The sequence below is a fragment of the Vipera berus genome (genome assembly GCF_964194415.1).
Source record: "Vipera berus genome assembly, chromosome: 16".
Classification (NCBI taxonomy): Eukaryota; Metazoa; Chordata; class Lepidosauria; order Squamata; family Viperidae; genus Vipera; species Vipera berus.
This window is the reverse complement of record NC_138219.1, coordinates 4,527,377-4,553,707: the sequence shown is the minus strand read 5'-3', so window position 1 is coordinate 4,553,707 and position 26,331 is coordinate 4,527,377. Positions and strand designations below refer to the sequence as shown.

Below are 26,331 nucleotides of genomic sequence, written 5' to 3'. Positions count from 1 at the left end.
CAAACTTGCTGTTGCTAAGCAAGCACAGTTATTGTGCATTTTGCCTCATTTTATGACCTTTCTTGCCACAGCTGCTAAGTGGATAACTGCAGTTCTTAAGTTAGCAGTACAGTGGCTAAGTGGATCTGGCTTCCTCATTGACTTTGCTCTTGAAAGCCCTCATTTTTACAAGATGGGCATTGAAGTCTTTGCACAGTGGGGCTAAAGCACAGCAGAATCCAAATCACTTTTGCATAGAACATCAGCAACTTTATCCAATTGATGTAGCCTAAAATTTTCTAATATATGATTTAGATACAATTTTTATATTTCACCTATATAAAGTATAAGCCAATCCCTCTTCCAAATAGGTGCAGTTACCCCTCCATTTATCTTTTATATGGTACAGTTTTGGTCAGCCCATGTAAAAAAGATGTGGAGACTCTAGAAAGAGTGCAGAGAAGAAGAGCAACAAAGCTGATTAGGGGGCTGGAGGCTAAAACGTTGCTGGAATTGAATATGTTGAGTTTAATGAAAAGAAGGATTAGGGGTGACATGATAACAGTATCTCAGGGGTTGCCACAAAGAAGAGGGAGTCAAGCTATTCTCCAAAGCACCTGAAAGCAGGACAGGAAGCAACGGATGGAAACTAATCAAGGAGAGAAGCAACCTGGAACTAAGGAGAAATTTTCTGACAGTGAGAACAATTAACCAGTGGAACAACCTGCCTCCAGAAGCTGTGAGTGCTCCAACACCGGAAGTCTTTAAGAAGAGACTGGACAGCCATTTATCCGAAATGGTATAGGGTTTCCTGCCTGAGCAGGGGGTTGGACTAGATGACCTCCAAGGTCCCTTCCATCATCATCATCATCAGTGCTGGATTGGGGAATTATTCTGTATTCCAGTCAACATTCCTAATTCTGATTTTTTAAAAAATGTTTTAGACCAGTCTTTCTCAGCAGGACTAACTGGTTAAAAAGGGAAATTAAGCAAAAAATCGTGGAAAAAGGCAAATACAATCTACTTGACAGGAAAAAATATACAGAGACGTATAGGGATTTATTTGGAGCAAAATTCTACTTGAAAGAGAATGTACGTTTTATGTTATATGCAGAACTCAAGTTGAAAAGCTTGAGAAACTTTGTTCTTTTACCAATTTAATTGCTTCACTGGTAGAATAAAGTGGTATTCAAATAAGAGATTGGGCCAGTGGGTTAGTTCACTTTTTAAATAAGATAACAGCAGCTCAGGGTATTTGACATCATCTCCCAGAATCCTTTGTTACTCAGACTGGTCTCCCATCAACCTCATTTAACTTGGGAAACTCGCCACCTCACCAATCAAACTTGAGCTTTTAGAATCTGAGCCAATCAAAGGTTTTCTTGCACTTGCCACACCCCGCTCTCCTTTCTAATCCTCCGGCCAATAGGAGTAAACCTAACTTACGTCATATCTCTCGCAGGCCGTGTGCAGCAAGCGTCCTCCAGGAGAAAGCAAAGGTCCTCGAGGGCGCAGGCTCAGGCGTTTGACAAATCAGATTCCCGTGTTCAGGTCCTGGAGGCCGCCCACCCCCTTGCCTTTCCCTCATCCCGCCCTCCGAGATCCGGAGCCAATGTGCAACGGCGAAGCCGCGCTTTCCTTCTAGGTGACAAAGATTCCATCCAATGGGTTTTCACCCCGCCTCCATCTCTCCTCCGCGCCAATCTCTTCCCGGCGCTCGAATCTCTTCCAATCGGCGTACGAGGCCGAGGACGCGACGTAACTTCCACCCAACAGGACGCCGAGCAGGCGCGTGAGGGATTAGCCCGGCGACCAATCGGCGCCGGCCGCCTTTGTGAGGGAAAGCGGTGGCGTGGAAGGTTCGCGAAGCCGCCGACGCCATCGCGCCCCTCCGTCTCGGCTCTCCGCCTATGGCGACCGGGGCCAACGCGACGCCGCTGGGGAAACTCCATCCGCCCCCACCGCCGGGCAAGGCCGGCTATCCGCTCCCTCCTCCCGGATTAGTGATGCAAGGCCCGCCGCCTCCGCCGCCGCCCCCGGGCCCCGCGCAGGCCCAGCCGCAGCCGGCCATCCCCAGCCTCATGGCCGCCGGATTTCCCTTCGCCGCGCTGCCGCCGCCGCCGCCCCCGCCGCCGCCTCCCCCGCCGCCCCAGCAGCCGCAGCCGCCCCCGCAGCAGCCTCAGCCGCCGCCGCCGCCGCCCCCGCAGGCCCAGCAGCCGCAGCCGGCCCAGTACGGCCAGTACCGCTTCCCCTCGCCCCCGCCCCCCCAGCAGCAGCCGCCCATGGGCCACGAGCAGCCGCCGCAGCACCTCCACCTTCTCCAGCAGGACGAGGGCGGCCAGGCCGGGGCCGGCAACTCAGGCAAGTGGGGGAGGAGAGGGGGTCCCGGGGGGGGTCCCGGGTCCGCTGATCGCATCCTTCGGGGCATTTCCCCTTTTCTCAGGCTCGCTAGCCTAGGACGGTCGGGTGGCCTAGTGGTCTCCCATGCAGGCCCCAAAGCTCTCCTTTTTATTTATTATTCATCCTTGTGAGCCACTGAGGGCGGTTTGGGACTTCTGTGCAGACTGAAAAGTGAAGGTGAGGCCCTTCCTATTTGCCTCCTAGGCCAGTGTCTCAACCCTGGCAACTTTTAAGGTGCGTGGACTACAACTCCCAGTATTCCCCAGCCTGCAGGGTTTAAGATGCGTGGACTACAACTCCCAGCATTCCCCAGCCAGCATGGTTTAAGATGCGTGGACTACAACTCCCAGCATTCCCCAGCCAGCATGGTTTGAGATGCGTGGAACACAACGCCCAGCATTCCCCAGCCTGCAGGGTTTAAGATGCGTGGACTACAACTCCCAGCATTCCCCAGCCTGCAGGGTTTGAGATGCGGAGCACAACGCCCAGCATTCCCCAGCCAGCATGGTTTATGTTAGATGTTTTTGTGCCAGCCCATGGCAGTTCCACAAATAGGTCATCAGATGGGGGCAAAGAGGCTTCTTTGCTTCCACTGGTGGGTCAGGGGTCCCCTGGCCCCTGCAGCCTCATTGGCGAGAGTGTTTTATGGTTAGGGAGGGGCTGAGACCCCCCCATAAATACCTCTGCTCAGGGGCTGCTCTTTGTTCGTCTTTTCTTTCTCTCTTGCATGCATTCTCTCTCTATCATACAAGCATGGATGCCTCCATGCCATATAGCTCTTTCTATATAATCTATCGATGAATAAAGCCTCATAATGATTGCATCTCTGCATCCTGCCTCTTTTACTTGGAAGCACCTTATCTCGTGAGTTCATCTTACAGTTTAAGATGCGTGTAGCACAATTCCCAGCATTCCCCAGCCTGCAGGGTTTAAGATGCGTGGGCTACAACTCCCAGCATGCCCTGGCCTGCAGGGTTTAAGATGCTTGGACCACAATTCCCAGCATTCCCCAGCCAGCATGGTTTAAGATGCGTGGACTACAACTCCCAGCATTCTCCAGCCTGCTTGGACCACAACTCCCAGCATTCCCCAGCCAGCGTGGTTTAAGATGTGTGGACTACAACTCCCAGCATTCCCCAGTCAGCATGCCAATTTTGAGACTACAACTCCCAGCATTCCCTAGCCATCTTTAAGCTGCCAAGGTTGAGAAACTGCACTAGCCAGACTTGCTTCTCTTCCGTTTTCGTTTTTCCCATAACCAGTATGTTACCAATATGCTACGTGTAAATTTCCATTTCTTCTTTAAACGTGGCCATCGCTAAAATATACTCACTTCATAGGCTCTCTGTAGGATTTTGTTTTGTTTTGTGAGAAGGGTGACAACAGGATTGCGAACTGCATTCTAGGATTTGAAAATATTACCATTTCTTTAACTGTCAAATTTTGAAACTGCTCATTTCCCTTGCGGAGGGACCATGAATAGTGTACAATATTAAAATACTAAAATAGTATTTAAAGTTTTAAAAGATGTGATGAGAGTACAGTGTGGTCTATACACAAAGTTGAATTACACTTACACTTTTATACTGGCACTTAGGCAAGCCATTTGCAATAGGGCCTGTCAAGTTTGTTTAGTTATAAGACTAGTTTTTCCCCCCTCTGTGGTATAGCCCATACAATTTGTGATTGTTTACTATATTGAGCAAGTCCAGGAAGGTTAATTTTGTCTCCCAAGTTAACATGGCCTGTGATAAAAAATGTTTGGGTATATAATATCATAAACTGTTTTGTGCCAACTTTACATTTTCATGTGTTTGTTATATAAGGAATTGTATGGAACCCTCTAGTGCAGGGTTGGCAAACTGCCAGCCCACAGGCCAGATGTGTCACACCAAAACCACGCCCACCCCATTGCCGGCAATGGGTAAAAAGTGATACGTCGCAACACGTCACGTGATGTCACAAGTTTGACACCCGTGATCTAGTGCTTCCTTATATCCAAAGAGTTTATTATGATGTCATAACTGATGACTGAGTTAATTTTACATGATATCGCTAATATGATTATAATAGGTTTTCCTTAACTGTTAATTTATTTATTTATTTATTTATTTTAATTCCATTTATATCCCGCCCTTCTCCGAAGACTCAGGGCGGCTTACAATTCAGTGAAGTATCTATCACCTTAGTATTGTTTTGAATTTCATTAAGTCTTTAAAATAAAGTAATAATAATCTTCATTGATTAGCCCATGGGCCATCACCAGTATAATTCTATTAACTTTTGCATTAGAGAGGAATTACCAAGAGGAAAACATTCATTAGGATATAGTATCAAAAGAAAAAACTAAGAATTCTGTTTTTTAATTACTGTAATATACCACCGTTAAATCATTAAAAACAGTACAACAATATTTCTCAAACTTGGAAATGGCTGGAATTTTAAGTTTTGTATCTGGTTCTTGCCTTCCTGTTCCAACAGTAAGATTTATTCATGTCACACACATCTGAATTTTTATCAAATGCTACAAAAAGATTTGTGCTGGACATATATGTCTAAAAGAAAAAAACACACCCAACTTTGGAGAAATAAAAAGACGGGCACAATCTGTTGCCCATATCCCCAGTCAGAGCCTGCTTATAACGATTTGGGGCAAGAAATGCAAAATATGAAAAGTGTATGTACGCAGAGCCAAAGTTAGCCATATTTCCAACCATACCTGGTCCTATAAATAACATTTTGCTTGCAGATTACCCTAATAAAAAGAGGAAGAGGAGCCGATGGAATCAAGACACCATGGAGCAGAAGACCATCATCCCCGGCATGCCCACAGTCATCCCTCCTGGCCTGACCCGTGAGCAAGAAAGGGCTTATATAGGTAAATGCTTGTTCTAGTTTTTGCTCTTCACATCAGTACCGATCCAGGAGCAATTTCCAGTTCACTCTTGTTTGTCAGAGGCATTTTCAGTGTGTGTTTTTGAGCGCGTTCTGGCAGCCTTGGTCTTCCTTATTTAAATAAACAATCCTGTCTCCGCTTAGAGTGACTTGTGCTCCATCCCAGCTCCCTGTCCTGTTTAATTGAACCAGTGTCCTCCACAGGCATGGTAGAAGTGGCACAGTCGGGTCGAGACGATGGGAATTAAAACTTGCTGACTTCCACTTGATTGGCAAACTGAACGGCCGGGTCTCTTGTTCTCTTCACAGACTCCTTGCTAGCGGAGAACACTTAAAACAAGAGTCCCTTTTCAGGCTGTTTTGTTTGAAAGCAAGTACCTCTTTCGCAGTGAAACGTAGCAAACTAACCTTGACTCCCCTTTCATTTTCTCTTGTGTTGTGGTGATCGTTTTTCAAATCTAAAATTGAGTATCCAGAGTGGTGAAGACCAATGAGAGGAAAGTCTTCTAACTTCTGTTTTTTGTGTGTTTTTTTTTTTGTTTTTTGACATCCTCAAATACTTCAGAGCGGGCTCTATTAGGTTAGCTTGGAGCTCTGAAGTCAAATGGACCTAGTTGCTGGGAAAGGGATACTGCTCGTTTCAATGAAAATTACGATGTTGGATCTGTTAATTGTGGAACTGGGAGTGGTAACTGTCGTTGTACAAAGGAACGAAAACTATTTTGTGTTAGGAAACGTGATTATGTATACATGTCAGTGTTGATCAATGCCAGGACTGAAATCAAACAGGGTTTTCTAATGTTGGTTACTATATGCAATCCTTGCCTTTATATAAAACAGGTTTTTTTCATAACTTAACAGCTGTTTATAAACTCTATTCCTTGCCTTTTGGGTTGCACAGCAATTTTAAACTCCTTTCTTTTGCATAATTTACTGAGAATTTTGAAATAAAATAATCAGCTATCCATAGCACTACTGAAGGCTGCTCGGAAATTTGTTGTCAGACTGTCATCCATGATCGCTGAGTCTCTGCATCAAGACAATTAAAAAATGTGTCATTTGTTGCTGGTTTGAAATTTTTTTTTTTTACTATTTCTGCACTGCAGTTGAAAAAGGGGCCTTTTTTTCCTTTTCATTTCTGAAGCTGACTTTTGGTTTATTTCAATGGGCTCAACTCTATTCGGCTTAATGAAGATGCACAGTGTAAACTAGTTCTCCTGCAGAAAATAAATGAAACTGATTCAGTAGACTTACTTTATGCAAACGAACAGTCAAGCATTCTCTGGTGTTTGAGTCATTGGATTTAGAAATGTAAAATTTTTTTTTTGTAAAATTCAGTTCAGTGTGTGAATGGATAGAATTGGATCAGAATTCTCAGTCTGTGCGGAGATGGAGTGCTACCCTTCTTTGTTTACTGGAGTGTTCAAGATGGGCTTTGCAGTCCACAGTTCACTCAGTAAAGATTATTAATGGGTGGGTGGGGTGTGGCTCTCCCTAGCCCTACCAAGCAAAGGTCCATGCACAGCCACAAGAATTCAGGGGCGTATCTGTAAGAGGCTCCTGATACATGAAACTGCGTACAACTGGATAATTTATCATTTGGCACTATTAATAGCAGATATGAAATATCACCTCAATTTAATAGTGCAAAATTCCTCTGAAGAGGAGAGTTAGTTTTGAAAAATCCGAGACTCCTCTGAAGGAAAAAGTTTAAAATGTTTGAGATTAAAACATTTGGAAATAGTGCAAAATACAAACTTTTTGGAGTTCTCTGTGTTCTTATAATGGATGAAAGGAAACGGAACTACTTGTATCTTGGAACAGAATCTGAAACGGAGCCAAAGCAACTTTGCAGGTTCTGAAACAGGAAAGTTTGGCCTCTGAATTGCAGGCTCTATTTCGATTCTTGGAAATGAATTCTGTTTTCACTTCAGCCCATTCTGAGCTGCTTCACCTTGAGACAAATTACCTAAAATATCCTTTCCGCCTGCCAATAAATTAAATGCTTGATCTTACCCCTTCTCTCTCTAATATAGTCGCACTTATTCTTACATTTAACAATAAATGAAAGGTGTTTTTTTAACTTGATAAAATGTGCACATGCCTAAAAATTAACACGTAATTCTAGACCCATGTCCTTTTATTGCCAGTATTTCTATTTGAGCATGAAAATAAAAGTTGATTTGGAATGACAGGTCAGTTCCAAATTATTTGCTGTGTGATTTTATAGACACTTAATTTTCTGATTAGTAAAAAAAAACCCGACGCTTTCTGTATAGGTTTTGTTTTATGAAAATCAGAAACTAATGAGTTTTCTTGGTGTTGCATCTTTCTGTTTTGAAAGGTACTCTGCTAGCTCTGAAAATAAGTGAAAGATAATGAAAGGCAAGCAAAATAGCCAGTAAAGGAAAAAGAACGAAAAATGTCGATAGACCCACGGTTGCTTTTGTTAATATATTCCTAAAAGGTTACAAGTGTTCTACTCTTGTATTCCTGGATCTCTAACCTAGGTTTGGAAATGGGATCCCTTGATGCCTACTAGGCTTTCTGTCCTGCCTGATTTAACTTTAAAAAAAATTAAATTAAATTAAAAAGTGCGTGCAGGAAAGATTTACATACCGCAGAACACTTGCCTCAAGCATGATTTTTAATTGGAACAATGTCCTTGGGTCCCACATAGCCCGGTTCGTCGTGTAAGTGTGCTCATCTGCTCAGAAGGAAGCAAAGGGAATTTAAAACGGCAGTCCCCAACCTTTCCAGCTCCATTGGGGGGGGAGGGGGGAAATGGCTTTACATGAGTGTCCACTGCTTATGCAAATGGATCTTCGCATACTTGCCCCTGGCTGCATACCAGGGGTTGGAGACCTGGGAGAGTGGAAAAGTAGTGGGACTTACCTTGCTACCTTCCTGCCTGGTAAATGGGTACTTTCTGATTGGCTGTATCCCCCATGGCACCCATTTTATGAATACCTAAAACCCATTTCAAATGTGCCCACCAGCCCAGTGACACATTGGAGAACTCTTTGGCCTTCTGAGAGCCAGGGATGTTTTCCCAGTTTTGATCCCTCAAGGGAAAAAAAATGACGACTTACAACTCTAATGGAGCCTGCCCATGACGGTCATAAGTCGTGACTGTCCTAAAACAGGTCGCCATGTGACCCGATCCATTTTTACGATCCATTTTTCTTGCAGCAGCTGTAAAGTGACTGCCACAGCCGTAAAGCAAACTGATGGTTTACTGTGGGCCATTTTTGCCCAAAGCCAGAAGTAAACTCCAGTTTTTGGCAAAAACCCAAATTGCATGCTAGAGAAGTAGGTAATGTGTAGACCATGGCAAGAGTCATTATCCCTGGTGAGTGGATTTTTCAAGACACGGTTATCTCCCTCTTCCATATTCTTCTGCACGTGTGACAATGGGTGTACCTTTGCTTTGTGGTGCTTTAGCTTGTGGCCTCCAAATTAAATCCACGGGTAAATGCCAGCGGGGCTGACCAAAAGCCACTTTACACCAAGGAATTTAAGGACTGTGGCTCTGTCTTGATGCCCTTCATTAGTTGAGGTCATATTAGTTGCCTTGCACTCTGATCAAAATGTTATATTACCGATCTAAAAAAAAACCAGTAACTAAATATCTGACATTTATTAGTCCTGCCTTTAGGTATTCGGTGTCTCTGTGCAGAATTGGATAACCAGCAAATGAAAGCATGTTAAGATTTGGCATAACCGTGTATTTCAGTGTTTAGTTTGATACAGGCATAAGATTAATTAATCATAAGCGCTCAGTGTTTAGCATTTATGAGTTAGGACAGGAGTCCCCAATCCCTGGTCCGTGGACTGGCACCGGGGCGTGGCAGCAATCGGGCTGTGCAAAGAAATGAGGCCTATCTGTGGGATGCAGGCAGCCTTCAAAACCACACCCCCGCTGGTCCACGGAAAAACCTTTATCCATGGAACTGGTCCCTGGTGCCCAAAAGGTTGGGGGCCCCTCAGTTAGGAGAAACAAGACCTGTAATCCATAATCCCCAAAATATGATTCTGGTATGAATTGTAACTGTAATACGCATAAGACACTTGAGGCTGATCTGATGTAAAAAAGTAAGAATTAATGATATTCTAATTCCTATGGAAATCTGTCAGCAAGTGACAGCAAGTTAAGATGGCTATTTTTCAGTGGCTTAGATGTCAGACTCAATCAAAAACTTCCTTTTTTTAAAATCTTGAATGAATGTCTTGCTTTCTGATGAATAATTGTTTTTTTAAGACTTGCTTAGAAAAAAAAAAGGGCCGTTTCTGGATTCCTGATAAACTTATTTGGCTGACATAACATTGTAAGGTATCCTCATTCTTATGTGATGTTATCAGTCATCCCTTGCAAAATCTCCAGTTCTTCATGCTTTGATGTTGAGATTTCAGATGTTTTTTGGTAACATTGTCTTTTTTTCCATCCTTTTTTCTTTCCTAACCTGGTTTCTTCCAGTGCAACTGCAGATAGAAGACCTGACTCGTAAACTGCGCACAGGAGACCTGGGCATCCCCCCTAACCCTGAGGACAGGTTGGGAAAACAGTTTTAACCAGCTGACAGTAACGCTTTTTACCTTTTTCAATAAATTTTTGGTGGCGTCATAATGTCAATTCAATGAAATTTCTTCCTAATGAAATGCCTTCAGTGATCTGACTTTGACAGATGGTAGTAGCCAAGATCTGACTGATAGGGGAGATGTGAAACCAGATCAGAAAGAGATCGGGTTTCACCTTTGATGTGGGGTTTATAAAGCCTGCGTAGGCTGTAACGCTTAACCTGACCTGAGGGGGGAGAAATGCATGGTGGCCAACTCATTTTTAACATGTGCAGTGCTGGTCCTGGCCGAGTCCAGAGGTCTTTCTCACAGGATCACGCTGAGGAATTCTCAGCCCAGTTGCTGACTCAGAGCAGTCTGGGAACTTTCTGACCGCTGATTTGGCAGTATTTTGCAGTGGTGGCTGAAGGGTGCGCACTAATCAGTTTCTTTGGTAACAGCTACTACATAGCAGTGGCCAGTATCTTGCAACCAGGAGCCCAAGCACTATGTACCTACAAGTGCACAGAATTGGACACCTGTGGTCTTGTTGGGATCAAGGGTCATCCCTAAATAAACAAATAAATAAATAACACGTACATGGTTTGATTTTTTTAAAAAATGGCTTATTAAAATTAATTTATTGGAACTTGTAAGCCGGGAGTTGTATTTTACCACATTACACAAGTGGCAAGCTAGTTCTTGCTGTTAAAAATGGGAATATGTAAGAAAGCCTTTCCTTAAATTTAGCCCATCCGAAATGGCAATTTGGAGGTATAAATAAAAGTGAGGCTGCTAAAGTTTTTGGACGCCTTGCAAGAGAGTTTTAAATGCTAACTCTTGAGATACTATATTGCCTGTTACAAACAGCTGAGGAATGCTTTTTTGGCTTGCTTTTTAATTCACAAAATGGGATTTAGATTAAACGTAATAGGTAAATTTCACGGTGGGGATAGATTGATGTTCTCTTAATGTTTATAAGAATGAAATGGGGTGGTTGGTTTTAATTTAACAGGTAAATGAGAAAGTTAATACAAAACACGGGGTTATTGTTACTCTTTTACGTATATATAAGTCTTGTCGAATAATGTTTCTTTGGATGAGACCATACTGGTTAAAACATTTGATACCATTTTTCATTTATTAAAAATGAATTTGTTTTTATGTACTTGCAAAAGGGCAGCCGTTATTATTGGAAATGTGAAAATATTAGGTATATAATAAGCTTGAAACTCGTAAGGTTTAATCAATTTATTCATGTCTGCATGTGTCTTTTAAAATTATCAAATTAGTGAATGGGTTTTTTAAAAAACTGGCTAGCAACTGCGGATGAGGGGAAAATGCTCGCATTTCGGTTTGGTTAGGCCAATTTGGGTCCTAATAATGGAGGTGTAATTTAGACATGATCACTCCTTACCAAATCTGACATTCTTATTTCATATTCTTGTGTTGATGATTCACTTCAGGCTGAGAAGACATGGGGATCAGCTGGCTGTAATCAATCATTTAACCACCTAGAAAGAGAGATTGTCTTAACTAAAATCACAGGGTTTAGATTCTCATTATTTGAAGGATGTATTTTTTTTTAACGTAACAATGACCAACATCTCTTCCCTTCTTGCAGCTGATTTCTAAATTTTTATTGCAATTGTTTTGGGGAGGGGGGGGGAAAAGATCCATAATCTTAACCAGAATTCTAGAGGTGTGGTTTTAAAAATACAAACCATAAGCCCAACTGTGGTAAAACTTAAGTTAATTTGATTTTTAACTGCAACTTTTTCCTTTGTTAAAATAACCTCTGCTCTCTGGGTGCCTGAACCCTATTGAGAAAGCAGGTCTGTCTCTAGTGGTTTTAAAGGCCCAGAATATGGCACGCGAAGAGTACATTTGCTCCATTTGTACCTTCACCACTTTCTGACTCTTAAATACCAATACACAGCTTCATTTGGTCTTGATGCAGCAGCAGAGTGAAGATAAAGCCAGGACAGAAACTTTAACCCTTTCACACGGTGCCAGTTGAATAGGCTTAAATCTATATTGCCAACAAGAATTTGATAGAAGCCTAACCTGTCTTTGTTACTTCCTTGATGGTTTTTTTTTAAAAAGTCCAAAGTTAACCTGAATAATTCTTCGTTGGTTTATCTCCTGCGGCAGGGTCCTTTATAATGTATGGCTCGTTGGAATAATGAAGTTGGAAAGTTTGTTCTCTGTGTGAATCAACTTTCTCCATCTTCCCTGCCCCCTCCCCTTTTTTAATAGGCACGCTCATGGCAGAGCGATTGTCATGGCTATGTCTGACCCTGTTTTCCTTCCTTCTCCCCAGTAAACCCCACCCCCCAACCTCCCACTCCCACCCCAGATTTTTTCCTTCTGGCAGTGGCTTGCCATAACTGCCTTGTCCACGTCACGTTAATGGATTTGAAAATTGACACTTTCCTTTCCGGTGGTCTCTTTAATTTTTTTTTTTTTGTCTTGAGTTGCACTAGAGTTGAGGTGAGCCAGTACTTAATAAGTCGCCTTGACTCTTTAACTCGCGTGAGGAATCACTGGGTATTGTTCCTCCGCAGGTCTCCTTCCCCTGAACCGATTTACAATAGCGAGGGGAAGCGGTTGAACACTCGCGAGTTTCGCACGCGCAAGAAGCTCGAAGAAGAGAGGCACAATCTGATAACGGAGATGGTGGCTCTCAATCCAGACTTCAAGCCGCCGGCTGATTACAAGTACGGTCGGAGGATGGACTCCTTGATTCCGCCGGGGGGCGGGGAAATCAGATAAGAGTCTAAAGGGCTGTTTGGGTGCCCCCTAAGCCACAGTTCGAGTGGCGGCCACAGTTGAGCCCAAAACCTGTGTTGCTAAGTGAGACAAAGTGAGTTTGGTCCCATGTTACGACTTCTTGTCACATCCGGCTTCCCCACTGACTTTGCCTGTCAGAAGCTTGCAAAAAAAGGGGGGGGGATCATGTGACCCTGGGACGTTGCAACGGGCATAAGTACACGCCAGTTGCCAAGCATCCAAATTTTATTCACGTGGCTGTGGGGATGCTGCAGCAGTCGTAATTGTGGACACTGGTCACACGTTTCTTTTTTCAGTGCTGTTGTAACTGAATGGTCACTAAACGAACTTGTAAGCCGAGGACCACCTTTATTGCTCTTGTTATTTTTGAGGAAGATATGGTCAAAACTTTAAAAAGTTCACTATTTCTAGACCTCAGCCATTTCCTGAAAAGTCGCAGCTGGCAACCTAGTTGGCTAATTGTGCCCAAGTGTTTTATTAAGTCAAGTTCTCTCAGCTTGTCTGTCGCAAGAGACTCTTGAAGCCAGCGCAGTCTCGTTTTATGGGGGAGGCAACAGTGCGTAAAAATCCTTGTTCTCCTTTCTTTCCAGACCTCCAGCAACTCGAGTGAGTGATAAGGTGATGATTCCACAGGATGAATATCCTGAGATTAACTTTGTTGGGCTTCTGATTGGACCAAGGTATGGAAATGCTTCAGTGATGATTTGGGGTGGGTGGGGTTGAGCGCGATGGCAAAGGCGGAAGAGGCAGATGCACAAGAATGGTGGTGGCAATGCTTTACCTGTGTAATGGGACAAACGTGCTCTTCGATTCTAGATGAAATATGGAAACTATATTTCCCTGATATAGCATGTGTGTTCTTTAATCTAAAGAGAGGCTCCTCTAGAACCCATTGCATCATTCCAATGGGTGGTGCAGTGGTTAGAATGCCGCATTACAGGCTAATTCTGCCAACTGCAGTTCAATTCTCACCGGCCCCTCTACTCACGCTCAGGCTGAGACACAGCTGTGCTGGGAGTCTTGAGTTGGACGGGGATGAAGCACAGCTGGGACAAATCCCGGATGCACGACAGCAAGAGAAGCGAGTAGGACAGAGGAATGCAATGGGGTGGCTCCAAAGGCAAAGGAGAAGGCATTAGGAAGCCAGGCCTGGGCTGAATTATAAAAGGGAAGGTGTGGGAGATGCTGGTTGCCGCAGCCGTTCGTGTTGAGGATCGAGTTTCTGTGGACTGTGTTTGTTTTGCCTTGGACATTTGACTCAGGTCTGTGAATAATAAAAGGGGTTGTTTTTTTCCTGCGATTCCTGCCTGCTTATTGGAAGAGGGGTTTCTCCTTGCAAGCATAACAAGGACGTACGTAGGCTGGGACAGAACACTCCACGGAAGTGGTCCCTGGTGCCCAAAAGGTTGGGGACCCCTGAGATGCTAGACGATGCAGGTGGAAGCTAAGCCGTATTAATAAACAGTGATACGGTCATCAGCTGGGCTAAGAGGGCTTGGCTTAAGGCAGGCGTATGGGGCAGTTTGCATAAAAACCGGACAGGTGGTCCTCGACTTGCGACGGAGCCCAATGTTTCTGTCGCTAAGTGAAACACTTCTTAAGTGAGTTTTGCCCCATTTTGCCACCTTCCTGGCCACAGTGCTGAAGCGAATCCCTGCAGTGGTGAAGTGAGTCACGCGGCTGTTCGGCCAATCTTGTCAGAGGGTCACCAAAGGGGATCGCCAAGATCAGTCAAATAGGGACCCCAATTATTGGGGGCAAATATACTGACTCTGTAAACTACTTAAGAGAGGGCTGTAAAGCGCCGTGAAGTGGTATGTAAGTCTTACTGCCACTCCTTTATGTAGCGAAACCCTTCAGGTTTATCATTCTTGTGGCAGTCTTGACCTCGTTTCCCAGATTTGAGGCGGCTACTGGTGGAAACACTTTCTCTGTGATAGTCCAGCGTTGGCCGCCTGCTGTAACCTCTCAATCCCTTCCTCGTCAGGGGCAACACGCTGAAAAACATTGAGAAGGAGTGCAATGCCAAGATCATGATCAGGGGGAAAGGATCCGTGAAAGAAGGAAAGGTCGGACGGAAAGATGGTCAGATGCTGCCCGGGGAAGACGAGCCGCTGCACGCTTTGGTCACCGCCAACACGATGGAGAACGTGAAGAAAGCTGTGGAGCAGGTAGGCTGTGTGGGCTCCTGGCCTTGGGCTGAAAAGATACGTAGTCCTACACTGGGCAGCAAAGCAGAAATACCGCCCTGTTGACGTCCAAACTACCAGAACAAAACATTGTAAGCAGAAGATAAAATTGCAGCTTTGGTGGTGCATTATATTTAAAGAATGAACTGGGCCATGTACCAGTCAGAGAAAGCACACATGGAAGAACTGAGATAAAGGATCGTTTGCCGAGCCCCCCCCCCCCCAATTTTTTGCGTCTGAGGTCGGTGGTGCTGCAGTGGCTGTAACTCCAGGCAGTGGCACCGTCGTAATTTTGCACCGTTGCCGAAGGAACAGCCCTGAGTCGAGGGCTACCGTGTTTTCTTTCTGAAATGACGTAGCTAGAAATTTGAAGTAACGGCTTGACATTGTGGAACTGAAGATCTCCCTGCAGTTGTGTGGGATTGTACACTTCTCAGGAGTTGCCGTCCCAAAGCCCGAGGCACACTAACTGGATTGGGGGAGGCTGTTCCAGACAACGTTCATACCGTTTCCAGGGAATGCTTCCCCTAAATGCTTGTTTAGTACTTGCTCATCCTGCAGGATAGTTACACAGTTGGACTGCATGCCCTCCATGCCGGGATGCCGATGTTCCCAGGCAAAGCCCATCAAAAGAGAGAATCCAAGGTTGGCCACGAAACCAGTTAACGAGCAGTAACAGGAGAGGGCGCCAAGGATCCTCCCCGGCGAAACGCGGTTTTCTTCCTAAGCCTGGTCCAGTGTTGGTCCCTCCTGTGAAGTTGTTCTGAGGAGGGTCCCTGGTTCGGCAGGAAAGGTGGCCAACCTTGGGGCTTTGCCTGGAACGCCCCTCAAGATTATTTGGCTGCTTTGCTGAACGGAAGCAAAAAAAACACCAATTGGTTTCCTCTTAGGTGGGTCCTTGAGCCATTCCCCTTTCAAATTGGGAGGGGAGCAGCAAGAGGTTGGGTGGTATAACTCCCGGGACGAGCAAATTCCCCGGCTGGGAACGCACAGCTAGGCTGCGTGCCTCTGAAGGAAGACTCTTGAGGGCGGCTCGGTCCTCTTCCGCAAACGTTTCCCAGCCCTGCCTGTCCCCGGGGCTGGGGGAGGGGGCAGTTGGTGCTCGGGGGAAGGCAGAACCAATCTCTGGTCTCTTCCAGATCAGGAATATTCTGAAGCAGGGCATTGAGACCCCCGAGGACCAGAACGACCTGCGCAAGATGCAGCTGCGGGAGCTGGCCCGCCTCAACGGGACCTTACGGGAAGACGACAACCGGTAGGGATCGGGATGGCCTGAGCGGGGGATCTCCGTGGGAAGCCTTTTCTCCTTCCTCCCTGACCTCTGGATTTTTCTCTCCTCTCCCCAAAGGATCCTACGCCCGTGGCAAAACACGGAGACTCGCAGCATCACAAACACCACCGTGTGCACCAAATGCGGAGGGGCTGGCCACATAGCGTCCGACTGCAAATTTGCCCGGTAAGCCTCCGAAGCACTTTCGCCCAAGTTCTCTTGGCTTCCGCTTGTGCCGAATTGCAGCGCCCGTTCTCCCTCCTCGTGGCCTCTGGCAATGATAGAAGGGGCTGCCCACCGACCCCCGGGGGCTGCTCTCTCAGAGGAATCCACTCGAGACCTCTGGGATTTGGGCGCGCGGATTATCCCCTCCTAGGGTGTTGGGGTCTGTCAGCCTTCCGACAGCCAGACAGGAAACAAGCCTAGATGAGCACTTTATTGTAAGGCTAGAATCAGGGGCAGGCAACCTCTGCTCTTTTATGACTCGTGGACTTCAACTCCCAGAATTCCTGAGCCAGCCACGCTTAGGGGAAAGGGAGAGGTTTCCAAGCTGAGCCATGCTGGCTCAGGAATTCTGGGAGTTGAAGTCCCCGAGTCATAAAAGAGCCAAGGTTGTCTACCCCTGGCCTATACACTAAACCAGGGGTCTTCAAACTTGGCCCTTTTATGACTGGTGGACTTCAACTCCCACAATTCCTGAGCCAGCATGGGGGAACTATTGACTCCTTTATGACCCATGGACTTCAACTCCCAGAATTCCCGAGCCAGCCACGCTGAGGGGAAAGGGGGAGGTTTCCAAGCTGAGACATGCTGGCTGAGGAATTCTGGGAGTTAAAGTCCGCAAGTCATGAAGGGGCCATAGTTCCTCCATGCTGGCTGAGGAATTCTGGGAGTTGAAGTCCACCAGTCATAAAAAGAGCCAAGGTTGCCTACCCCTGGGCTAGATGAATAGAATCTCGCAAGTCAGAAGGTGCAAGCTGCCCGCTGCTACTTTTCTCCGCCTGATCCATTAGGGACCGTCCCGTCGACCGTCCCGTTGGCTAAACCAGCAAAGGAAACTCCCGGGACATCCTTTTACTTCCAGGTGGTACAGAAGTAGAAAAGCCCATTCCAAACAGCAAAGGAAAACTTGTGCCTTTTCCCCTGGTCCCCCTCGCTTTGTTTTGGGAATGGCCTCTCCCAGCCAATGACCTTGGGGTGCTGGATTCTCAGGCTTCCGGTCTTGCATTCCTTTGCCCTCCCCCTGCCTTCCGGGGCCTTCCCCTTCCCCTTTTCGTAGCAAGCCAACCACGCCAGGTCCTTCCTAGGTTTCTCCCTCTGGCTCTTAAGCCACTGGGGGCTCCTGCCTCTCTTCTACCGTGGCATCCGAGGCAGCCTCTCTCCCCCCACGCTCATCCCCACAGTTTCCTCCCGCGTTTGTGTGTGTGTGTGTGTGTGACGTAGAGCGTCCTTTCCTCTGGACAGGCCTGGGGATCCCCAGTCGGCGCAAGATAAAGCCCGCATGGACAAGGAATATTTGTCTCTGATGGCTGAGCTGGGAGAAGCTCCGGTCCCGGCTTCTGTGGGCGCCTCTTCCGGACCGTCCAACCCCCCCCTGCCCAGCGGCCCAAGACCTTCGGGGCCAGGAAACAGCCAGCCGCCTCTGGTGAGCGTCCGACATCTTCCGTAGTAGTTGGAAAAATTACGCACGTTTCCGGTCAGGGAAAGGGAAGGGGGCTGTGTGTCCCTTTCCGCACAATGGGGACAGTTTCATCTTTGTACGGCTGCAGTCCCTGTTTGGACAGGACGCCCAGTTGGGTGACGGTCTCCCGCGACCGAACTACGTGGCTCTCCCGGCCTCGCCGAGGGTTGGTCTGAGCCCTTTGCCTGCCTCTTTCCCCCCCCCCCCATTAGAGCCGTCTGCCCTGGATGAATTCCAGCCCTTCCGAAAACCGGCCCTTCCACAACATGCACGGGGGTAGCGGGAGCGGCGGCGGCAGCAGCAGCGGCGGGGGACCCACGGGCCCCAGCGGCCCCCACAACTTCCCTCACCCCATGTCGAGCATGGGAGGACACGGGGGTCACCCAATGCAGCACAATCCCAGCGGCCCTCCGCCTTGGATGCAGCCTCACAACCCCCCCATCAACCAGGGACCCCATCCCCACGGGCCCCCCGGCCCCCACCACATGGGTGAGTACAAGCCTGAAATTCCCAAGGGAGGGGGGTGGGCTGGCCTCCTTGGCTTTCTGAGCAGGGCCGGGCCACCGCCTTGGTTTCTTTGAGAGGGGGGGGGTCCCTCAATTCAAAGCCCCCCCCCGATGTTTGTTGGTGCCCGGGTCTGGGAAGTGGGGGGAGGCGCACACTTTCCTCCCGCTGTGGCTAAGGCTGCGGTCTTTCCTTCCCTTAAGATCAGTACCTGGGCAATGCGCCAGTGGGCTCTGGGGCCTATCGCCTCCAAGGAAAAGGTGAGTTGGGGCTTCGTGGGGCGGGGCGAAGGGTCCTGCAAAGGGGAGGGGGGGTGCAGGTGGCGTGAGCACGGGGGGGTGGGTGTGGCGGGTTGGTTCCCCCGGATTCTGCTCAATGGGCTCTCTGGCCCTGCAGGTATGATGCTGCCTCCGATGGGTATGATGCCCCCTCCGCCCCCTCCGCCCAGTGGTCAGCCTCCCCCGCCTCCCTCTGGTCCGCTCCCCCCATGGCAGCAGCAGCAGCAGCCGCCACCCCCACCTCCCAGCAGCAGTACTCCCTTGCCATGGCAGCAAAGTGAGTAAGAGCACTTCTTTTAATTTTGCTCCTCCTCGGTGGGCTCCCTCGGCAGGGCGAGCGGGTGGCAAGAAGGGCGGGGGGGGCCCTTCTAGGGAGGACCCCCTCCCCTTAATTAACATCCTCATGCCCACAGAAATCTTGACTCCGTAGGATCTCCGGGGTGCCCTTCCCAGAGCCAAGTAGCCCCCCTCCCTCAGGCAGGGCGAGGCTGGCACCTAGGCTACGTGCCCGGGGGGGGGGTGTTTGTTGGTGGGATTAGGCCCCCTGTCACATCTGGCTAAAAGCTCCACAGTCTTTGGGAGGGTTGGGGGGGGAAAACAACCTTTCCAGGCTGGTTCAGTGGATGAAGCCTTTTCCTTCCACTGCGGGGAAGGGCTCAGCCATTTCCCTCCCTAGCGGGACGCCGAATTCCGCCCCCCCCCTCCGGATCTGCGCTGACCTTGGGCTGTTTCCGATTCCAGATACGACGACCACCACCACCACGAGCGCTGGCACCGGGGGCATCCCTCCATGGCAGCAGCAGCAGCAGCAGGGGGCGGGGGCAGCAGCTTCTACGGGGGGCCCTCAGATGCAAGGCAGCCCCTCCATGGTGCCTTTGCCTCCCGGGGTCCAGCCTCCGCTGCCCCCCGGGGCCCCGCCTCCTCCCCCGCCCCCCCCGCCTGGCTCCGGGGGCATGATGTACGCGCCTCCCCCTCCTCCGCCTCCCATGGACCCTTCTAATTTTGTCACCATGATGGGGGTGGGGGTACCGGCTTTGCCGCCCTTCGGCATGCCCCCTGCTCCCCCACCGCCCCCTCCCCAGAACTGAAGAATCATTTTTCTATGACTGTTGGGTTGTTGTTTTTTTTTAAATTTTTCTTCTTTTCCCTTCTTCTCACCGATACAGAGCCAGGAATTGGACTTTTTTTTGCAGGGGAGGGGGGTGGGGGAAAGCAGGGATCTGGCGTGAAACATTGAACCACCAGGAAAGTTGTGCTGTTGTGATCTGTATTCGGAGAGATGTGTGACTCGGATCTCCCCCTTGGCTCTTTTCAGTAGCCGAGCCTGCTTTTCTGAACTGGACATTGCTGCGCTCTCCTTTCCACCCCCCTCCCACCCCCCCACCCCACCCGGGGAGACCGGGAAAGTTTGGATCTCCCGGCTGAATGGGTCAGGTGCAGGCAAGGGCGGGGGGGGGGGGCAGCAAGGCCTGGATGTTGTGGCTTTGGGTCTGGAGGAGGGAAGGACAGCGTTACAAGTCCCCCTCCGTTTCTTCTTGCCAAATAGATTATATATATATATATATATATATATATATATATATATATATATATATATATATATATATATATATATATATATATATATATATATATATATTTAGCCCCCTCTTTTAAGTTCTCTGCAATCATTTCAACCACTGCCGATCATTTGAAGAGGTCCACGGATCTCTGTGGGGGGGGCCCACAGGCACCAAAACTGAGCTGGGCTGCCCGGGGGGGGGGGGTCTTTCTCCCCACGCCTCGCTCACTCCAGGCCTCGTCTGCCTTCCCGGGGGGGGGGGGACTTTAAAGGCCTCCCCCTCCCCCCCTTTCATGCCTCTCCTGAAGTCCCATCAGCCTGGAAACGTTTCCTTTCCTCTCTCTCTTTTTTTTTTTTTTTAACACAGCAGAGTTTTGTGGCTGGGGTGACCCGCCCCTCCCTCGATTGAATGGCTTCTGTTGATGTGCGTCTGTGGACGTTCCTGTCTCCTGTAACCATTTTCTTAATTGCCTTTTTTTTCCCCTCCCTCCCCCCACCCCACCCCCTTTGGTGTAAGAATGAAAACCGATTATAGAAAAGAGGAGGTTCCAATTAAATGCCACTTTTAAAATAGCCCCGTTGCATTCTCCCTTTCATTTAGAAGGGTTAGGCTTCGGCTGCCGGTCCCTGACGCCGGCGGATGGAGGCCGTGGTCCTCGGCGCCCAGCCACATGGGGCCTCCCCATTTCGGGGGCAGTTTGGTAGCAACGTGTCGTCACTGGGGACGGTTCTGGTGAAAATTCACAGGAATTGTCCTGGCTGTAACACACGTCTCTCTTAACTTTTTTTTTCCCCCCTGGCAGTTGCCACAAGGGTTTAAGCCGGTTTCCTTTTAAAAATTAAATTTTATCTTCTCGTGTGTTAGGGCCTTTTTTTAAAAAAAAAAACAAAACAACAAACCAAAACAATCCCCTTGAATTCTTTCTCATTGACGAGAAGCTTGTCAGAAGCTGGAGCAGATAAATCTATTCCTGCGCGGTGAGAGTCGGAAATAAAAGCCAAGTCAGAAAAAGCGAGAGCATCAAGTGATCAGGAAACGGTGGCAGCGGTTGGCCTGGCGTGCCGTCAACCGTAGTTTATATATCCCCCTCCGCTCATTCGATGCAGTTAAGCGAGCCTGGCCATTACGGGCTTTTGTGTGCCCTGGAAACCGCCGTCGCCCCCTGCAGCGGCGGTTTCAGAGAGAGCAGAGCACGGCTCCCCGTGCTGGAATAAATTCGCTTCCGTGTTCTGGTAACGTTTTCAGGAAAGCCCCTTTGCGGGCGACTTTATCCGCCACCTGAATACAAAGACACCCTCGGCAAAGAACAGGCTGTTCCGAGCCTCGGGGAGTTTGCCGTTGTCTCTGCCCCCCCCCCTCCTCGCCTCTTGCAGCATTGGCTCTGCCCAGAAGTGGCATTCAAAGCCCAATTTTTTTGGGGGGGGGAATTCTATTTCAAAGCGGCTGAAATCTAGTGTCCTGCGCCCGGGTTTCAGGGTCCATGGATGGGGGACGATGGGCTCTTTACCGCCTGCTATCCCGAGGATTTGGCTGTCCCTTCTCCACCCCTGCCAAAAAACGAGTGTAAAGCGAGACTCGAGAATTGCAACCGGGCAGCAAAAGGAAGGAAGGTTTTGGTGTGTTTCTCCCGTAACAAGCCAAGCCCGGGGATGTTTGAACCCCCTAAGAGGCGGGCTTAAAATAAGGAGCTTGGGTGGGGTGGGGGAAATAGGGGTCCTTCCTCCCGTGCCGTCTTCAAGAGCTCTTCAGGTTTTTTTTTTTTTTTTTTTTTGAGGTCTGCTTCCGTCAAGCAAAGGATGATGGGGGAGGGAGTCGTACTTTCGGAGTCCCTCCTTCGGAGTCTCAGCCTCTCTGGCTTTAAAACGTGAGGACTTTGATTCCCAGAATTCCCAAGCCAGCATTCAATTCTGGGAACTGAAGTCTCTCTCTCTCTCTCTCTCTCTCTCTCTCTCTCACACACACACACACACACACGACTCCTTCCGCTGATAATGTTAGCTAGTTTGGTAATGAAATGTCCAACCTGAATTTGAATTCATTCTCTCTCTCTCTCTCTCTCTCTCTCTCTCTCTCTCTCTCTCTCTCTCTCTCTCTCTCTCTCTCTCTCTCTCTCTCTCTCTCTCTCTCTCTCTCTCACACACACACACACACACACACACACACACACACACACACACTTATAGTTGCTAGGGTTGAGAAACTCTAGACAGAGAAGGGAATAACCATAGCAGAACTTGCTGGCTTTTGTTATATTTTGCACCGGAACGCACTGAATTTAAATTAGGGAACAAGCCACAATAGGCTGGTTGACCCTGACGCCGTTTAGTGAAACGGATGAGCCCCTTTAAAAAAAAAAATCTTTATTGAAAGGAACTTAAAAGGAGCATCTCCAAACCAGTTGCTGCCAGGAGAAAGTAACCGGTGAATTCATCGTCCGTTTGCAGGCAGAACCAAGCCCAAGTTCATTCCAAGCCAGCTAACCGTAGAGACGTCCATTCCGTGCTCGTACTTGAAAGCGGTTAGCTGGATTTTTCCCCGCAGGGGTGGCTCTGCCATCTTTGGAGAATCCTGCATAGCTTTCCAGCCGATCGGATTTCAACTCCAGTTGCATATTTGACCTTTAGCTAGCAGGCTGGAGAAGGCTGCCTTTGCTCCTTGTCTTGTTCTTTAATAGCTTTGGGTGTCTCAAAAAAGGTTCAAGTTCCCATCTGCCATTCCCGGGCTGGGTGGGGGTCTTGAGCTGCCCCAGGAAATCCACCCTGAGTCTTCTCAGCCACCAGATCCTTCATCTCAGGTTCCAATAGGTCACCCCGTCTTATTTATCATTTGGGAACCTTGGGCTGTTGAAATTCACGGCTCTGGATGCGCTGCTCCATGCTGGCTGGGAAATTCTGGAAGTTGAAGTCCACAGGTCTGAAAAGTCGCCAAGCTTAAGAAAAACCCTGCACTAGGCAGGGCTGCGGCCAATTTTGCACAATCGATCCGATTGGACTGAAATCTCAGATCCTCCCCGTGGTGGATCCGAGAGCCATTCAGGGAATCCTCCTTCGGTCCCCAGGTAGTTTGTCCACATGCGAATAAGAGTAAGGTAATGCTCAGAGGAGAAACAGCTATGACATCAAAGCAATCGACTTGAACTGAGTATCAAAGCAGCCTTTCTAATAGGTTGTTTAAGTTGACCACCTGTTTGAACCATGAGGACCGGAAGCTTTTAGGAGAAAGTCTTTTTAAGTCGAGGACTGAAACCCGGTGAACTTTACAGGTTGTAAAAAAGACAAGATGGCCACATATCAAAGGCTGTAACCAGGGGTGTTCTTGACTTGGTACTTTCCAAGTCCCAGGATTCCTACTCAAAATGGTAGCCAGGCCAGCTAGGGGTTCTGGGAATAGTAGTCTAAACTACCTGGGGAGGGAGGGGGGACATGGTTTCAACCATCACAAATACATGCCAGTTGTCAAGCAGCCACACATTTATTATATGACTATAGGGATGCTGTGGTGGCTATAAGTTTGTAACTTTGGTTGTAAGTCAAGGACTACGCAGCGTGAAATATTTGGGGGATAAGTTAAAATCCGGTGACTTTACGGATACGTCCACCTCAGATACATTTACATGGGTATGAAGAGCAACATTCAAATGTAAAGCAAATGTCCGGGGAATGGAAACTTATCACAAAAGATCTTAGCTATCCAAAGTTGCCCGGCTCTATAAATTGTTTTCCGTTATTGGTGCAAAGAGGAACAGAATTTAGCTGTAAAGACATTGGGCTCTTTGTCCTGTTCCCTTGGAAGTTTTCCTCCGTTGCCTTGGGATCGGAGCTGGATTGAGCCTCAATTGTTTGCACTCGATCCCTTCAAAGCCATCGGCCAACTTCGTTGAAGGGACATTCAGCGGCGGGTGTGGAAGTTTTAAAGCAGGGATTTAATCTGCCCAGAATTGCTCTTAACCTTCAGAGATAAGGGGGGGGGGGGCATTTGCAAAATGAAAAATGCATTTTCCAGAAAACCTTTGTGCAACACACCCCACAAGAATGGAAAACCTAGGGGTGCACATCTTTGGAAGAGACGGTGATGGTCTGCAATGAGGACTGTCATCCCTTTGGGTAGAAAGGGGGAAAAGGGAGTTGCAAAGCTGGCTTGGTCGTTGCCTCCACTTGCAGTCTTGGTTCTGTTGCATGTTCATGGATATCTGCTTCGGATACGTGATATCCCAAACACTCGAAACCCCCTTGCAGTCACATTCCTAGCCGGGAAACTCTCAGAGGTTTTGCTTTATTACTTTATTTTATGATATTATTTTATGTTTATTATTTATTTATTTATTTTAATCCCATTTATATCCCGCCCTTCTCCGAAGACTCAGGGCGGCTTACAATCTAAGAAGCACAAATCAAATGTGCTTAGCAGTAGCCTTCATTCTATGTATATGCCTGCTTATTAGGGCTTTCGCGCCCCCCCAAGCGGCATTTTTACAAAGTCAGCTTATTGCCCCCAACAATCTGGGTCCTCATTTTACCTACCTGGGAAGGATGGAAGGCTGAGTCAACCTTGAGCCTGGTGGGACTCGAACCTGCACTAATGGCAGGCAGCTGGTGTTACTTAAGGAGGCTTTAGCCCACTGCTCCACCAAGGCTCTTATATTTATCATACTATAATTTTATATTTTATTTTATTTGAATCTCACCTTTAGTATTTTCACAAATGGCTCAACGTTGCAAAAATACCCAACACCTCTTCCTTTTATTTTCCCAACAACAACCCTGTGAGGTGGGTTGGACCGAGAGAGGGACTGGCTCAAAGTTAGCCAGCCAGCTTTCCTAGCAGAACCTGAACTCGTGGCCTCTTGCTTTCTAGCTTGGTGCCTTAACCACTAGATCAAACTGGCTCTCTTTCAAGAGGTTTTGGGGCAGCTCAACATCCATTGTTGGAAGCCTGTTTTTTTTTGGGGGGGGGGGCTCGACCTAAAGGCTAGGTATGAGAGGACTACATTTCCCAGCCTGCCTTGGGGCAGCTTTAACCGACACTGGGCTAAATGGTCCAGGCTGCAGCTAGCTGAGCCCTGTGACCTTTCTCTGAAAGTCACTATATTTATAGGAATGCCGGTGAGTGACAGGCACAGTGTGTGTGTGTGTGTGGTGTGTCTCTCTGTGTGTGTGTCCTGGTTCTATTGCCAGGAGTTTAGGTTGGAGGAATCCTGGCAACTGCCCCATTCCAGGATGACCCAGTGCCAAAAAGCCGCTTCTCCATCACCAAGGAGCTCCTGGCTGCTGCCATATGATGCCACTCCCCATCCATAACAAGATGTACAGTTGCCAGCAGATGCCGCACCCTGAAAGGGCTTTTTACAGTAGGTGGGATGACCCAAGGCAGGATCATGCCGACTTGGGAGGTGATGGGAGTTGTAGTTCGGCAGCATCCAGAAGAGCTGCAAATTGCCCCACTTTGACTAAAAGGTGATAAAAGCCACGGATTGCGTCCCCCGTTTGGAGCCGCGCCTGTACAGTGCAGCACTCGGCTAGAAGCTGTGTGGCCCTCGGTGGCAGCCCCTCAACCATAGCAGAGTTCCAGTATTTGAGGGGCCGCCACAAAGAAGAGGGGGGTCAAGCTCTTCTCCAAAGCCCCCCCGAAGGCAGGACGAGAAGCAACGGATGGAAACTAAGCAAGGAGAGAAGCAACCTGGAAATAAGGAGAAACTTCCTGACAGTGAGGACGATTAACCAGTGCAACGGCTTCCTTTCCGAAGTTGTGGGTGCTCCATCACTGGAGGCTTTTAAGAGACTATTTTTAATTTATTTTTTTAAAATTTTATTTCCATTTATATCCCGCCCTTCTCCGAAGACTCAAGGCGGCTTACAAGCTTAGCAGTAGCCTTCATTCTATGTATATGCCTGCTTATTATACATATACATATTCAGACAACCATCTGTCTGAAACGTTAGAGTGTTTCCTGCTTGAGCCAGGGGCTGGACTAGAAAACCTCCCAGGCCCCTTCCAGTCCTTTGACGTTGTGTGCCAAGCAATGTTTCTCCACTTGTGGGTGTCTCCATCACGGAAGTTTTTAAGAAAGAGACCGGACAGCCATTTGTCCAGGATAGTCAGGGCTGGGGTCTCCTGCTTGAGCAGGGGGTTGGACTAGAAGACCTCCAAGGTCCCTTCCATCTCTTGTCATTCCGTTCTGTTTCTCCCGGGAAGCGCTAGAACGAACAAATGAATGAATGAAATG

The 26,331-nt window shown here is 48.0% G+C and overlaps 2 protein-coding genes across 7 annotated transcripts in view; one reads left to right on the top strand and one right to left on the bottom strand.

Annotated features, from left to right (window-relative positions):
- The first annotated feature begins 1,823 nt into the window (after positions 1-1,823).
- Positions 1,824-20,966, top strand: SF1 (splicing factor 1). 6 transcript variants are annotated; one of them, XM_081340193.1, is made up of 13 exons: positions 1,824-2,340; positions 5,129-5,257; positions 9,752-9,827; positions 12,399-12,551; positions 13,215-13,304; positions 14,612-14,795; positions 15,953-16,068; positions 16,162-16,269; positions 17,548-17,728; positions 17,977-18,253; positions 18,477-18,528; positions 18,665-18,823; positions 19,288-20,966. In XM_081340193.1, the coding sequence occupies exons 1-13, from the start codon at positions 1,890-1,892 to the stop codon at positions 19,544-19,546; spliced, it is 2,235 nt and encodes a 744-aa protein (XP_081196319.1). In that variant the 5' UTR covers positions 1,824-1,889; the 3' UTR covers positions 19,547-20,966. The 6 variants fall into 6 exon arrangements, with proteins under 6 accessions (XP_081196319.1, XP_081196317.1, XP_081196318.1 ...); XM_081340191.1 differs by having other exon boundaries at positions 18,472-18,528; XM_081340192.1 differs by having other exon boundaries at positions 18,472-18,528; positions 18,665-18,827.
- Positions 20,967-25,967: 5,001 nt separating this feature from the next.
- Positions 25,968-26,331, bottom strand: part of LOC308675189 (uncharacterized protein) — a 37,099-nt gene continuing 36,735 nt past the window's right edge. Inside the window, exon 5 of the transcript XR_014028083.1 lies at positions 25,968-26,302. The gene's annotated coding sequence lies outside the window, so the exon portion shown is untranslated. The remainder of the gene's footprint in view (positions 26,303-26,331) is intronic.

Excerpts from the sequence above, each read along its gene's own strand:
- SF1 (XM_081340191.1), top strand. The coding sequence starts at position 1,890 with ATGGCGACCGGGGCCAACGCGACGCCGCTGGGGAAACTCCATCCGCCC. Across the intron at positions 12,552-13,214 it reads AAGCCGCCGGCTGATTACAA|ACCTCCAGCAACTCGAGTGA; the intron begins GTACGGTCGGAG and ends CTTTCTTTCCAG. Across the intron at positions 16,270-17,547 it reads TCCGACTGCAAATTTGCCCG|GCCTGGGGATCCCCAGTCGG; the intron begins GTAAGCCTCCGA and ends TCCTCTGGACAG.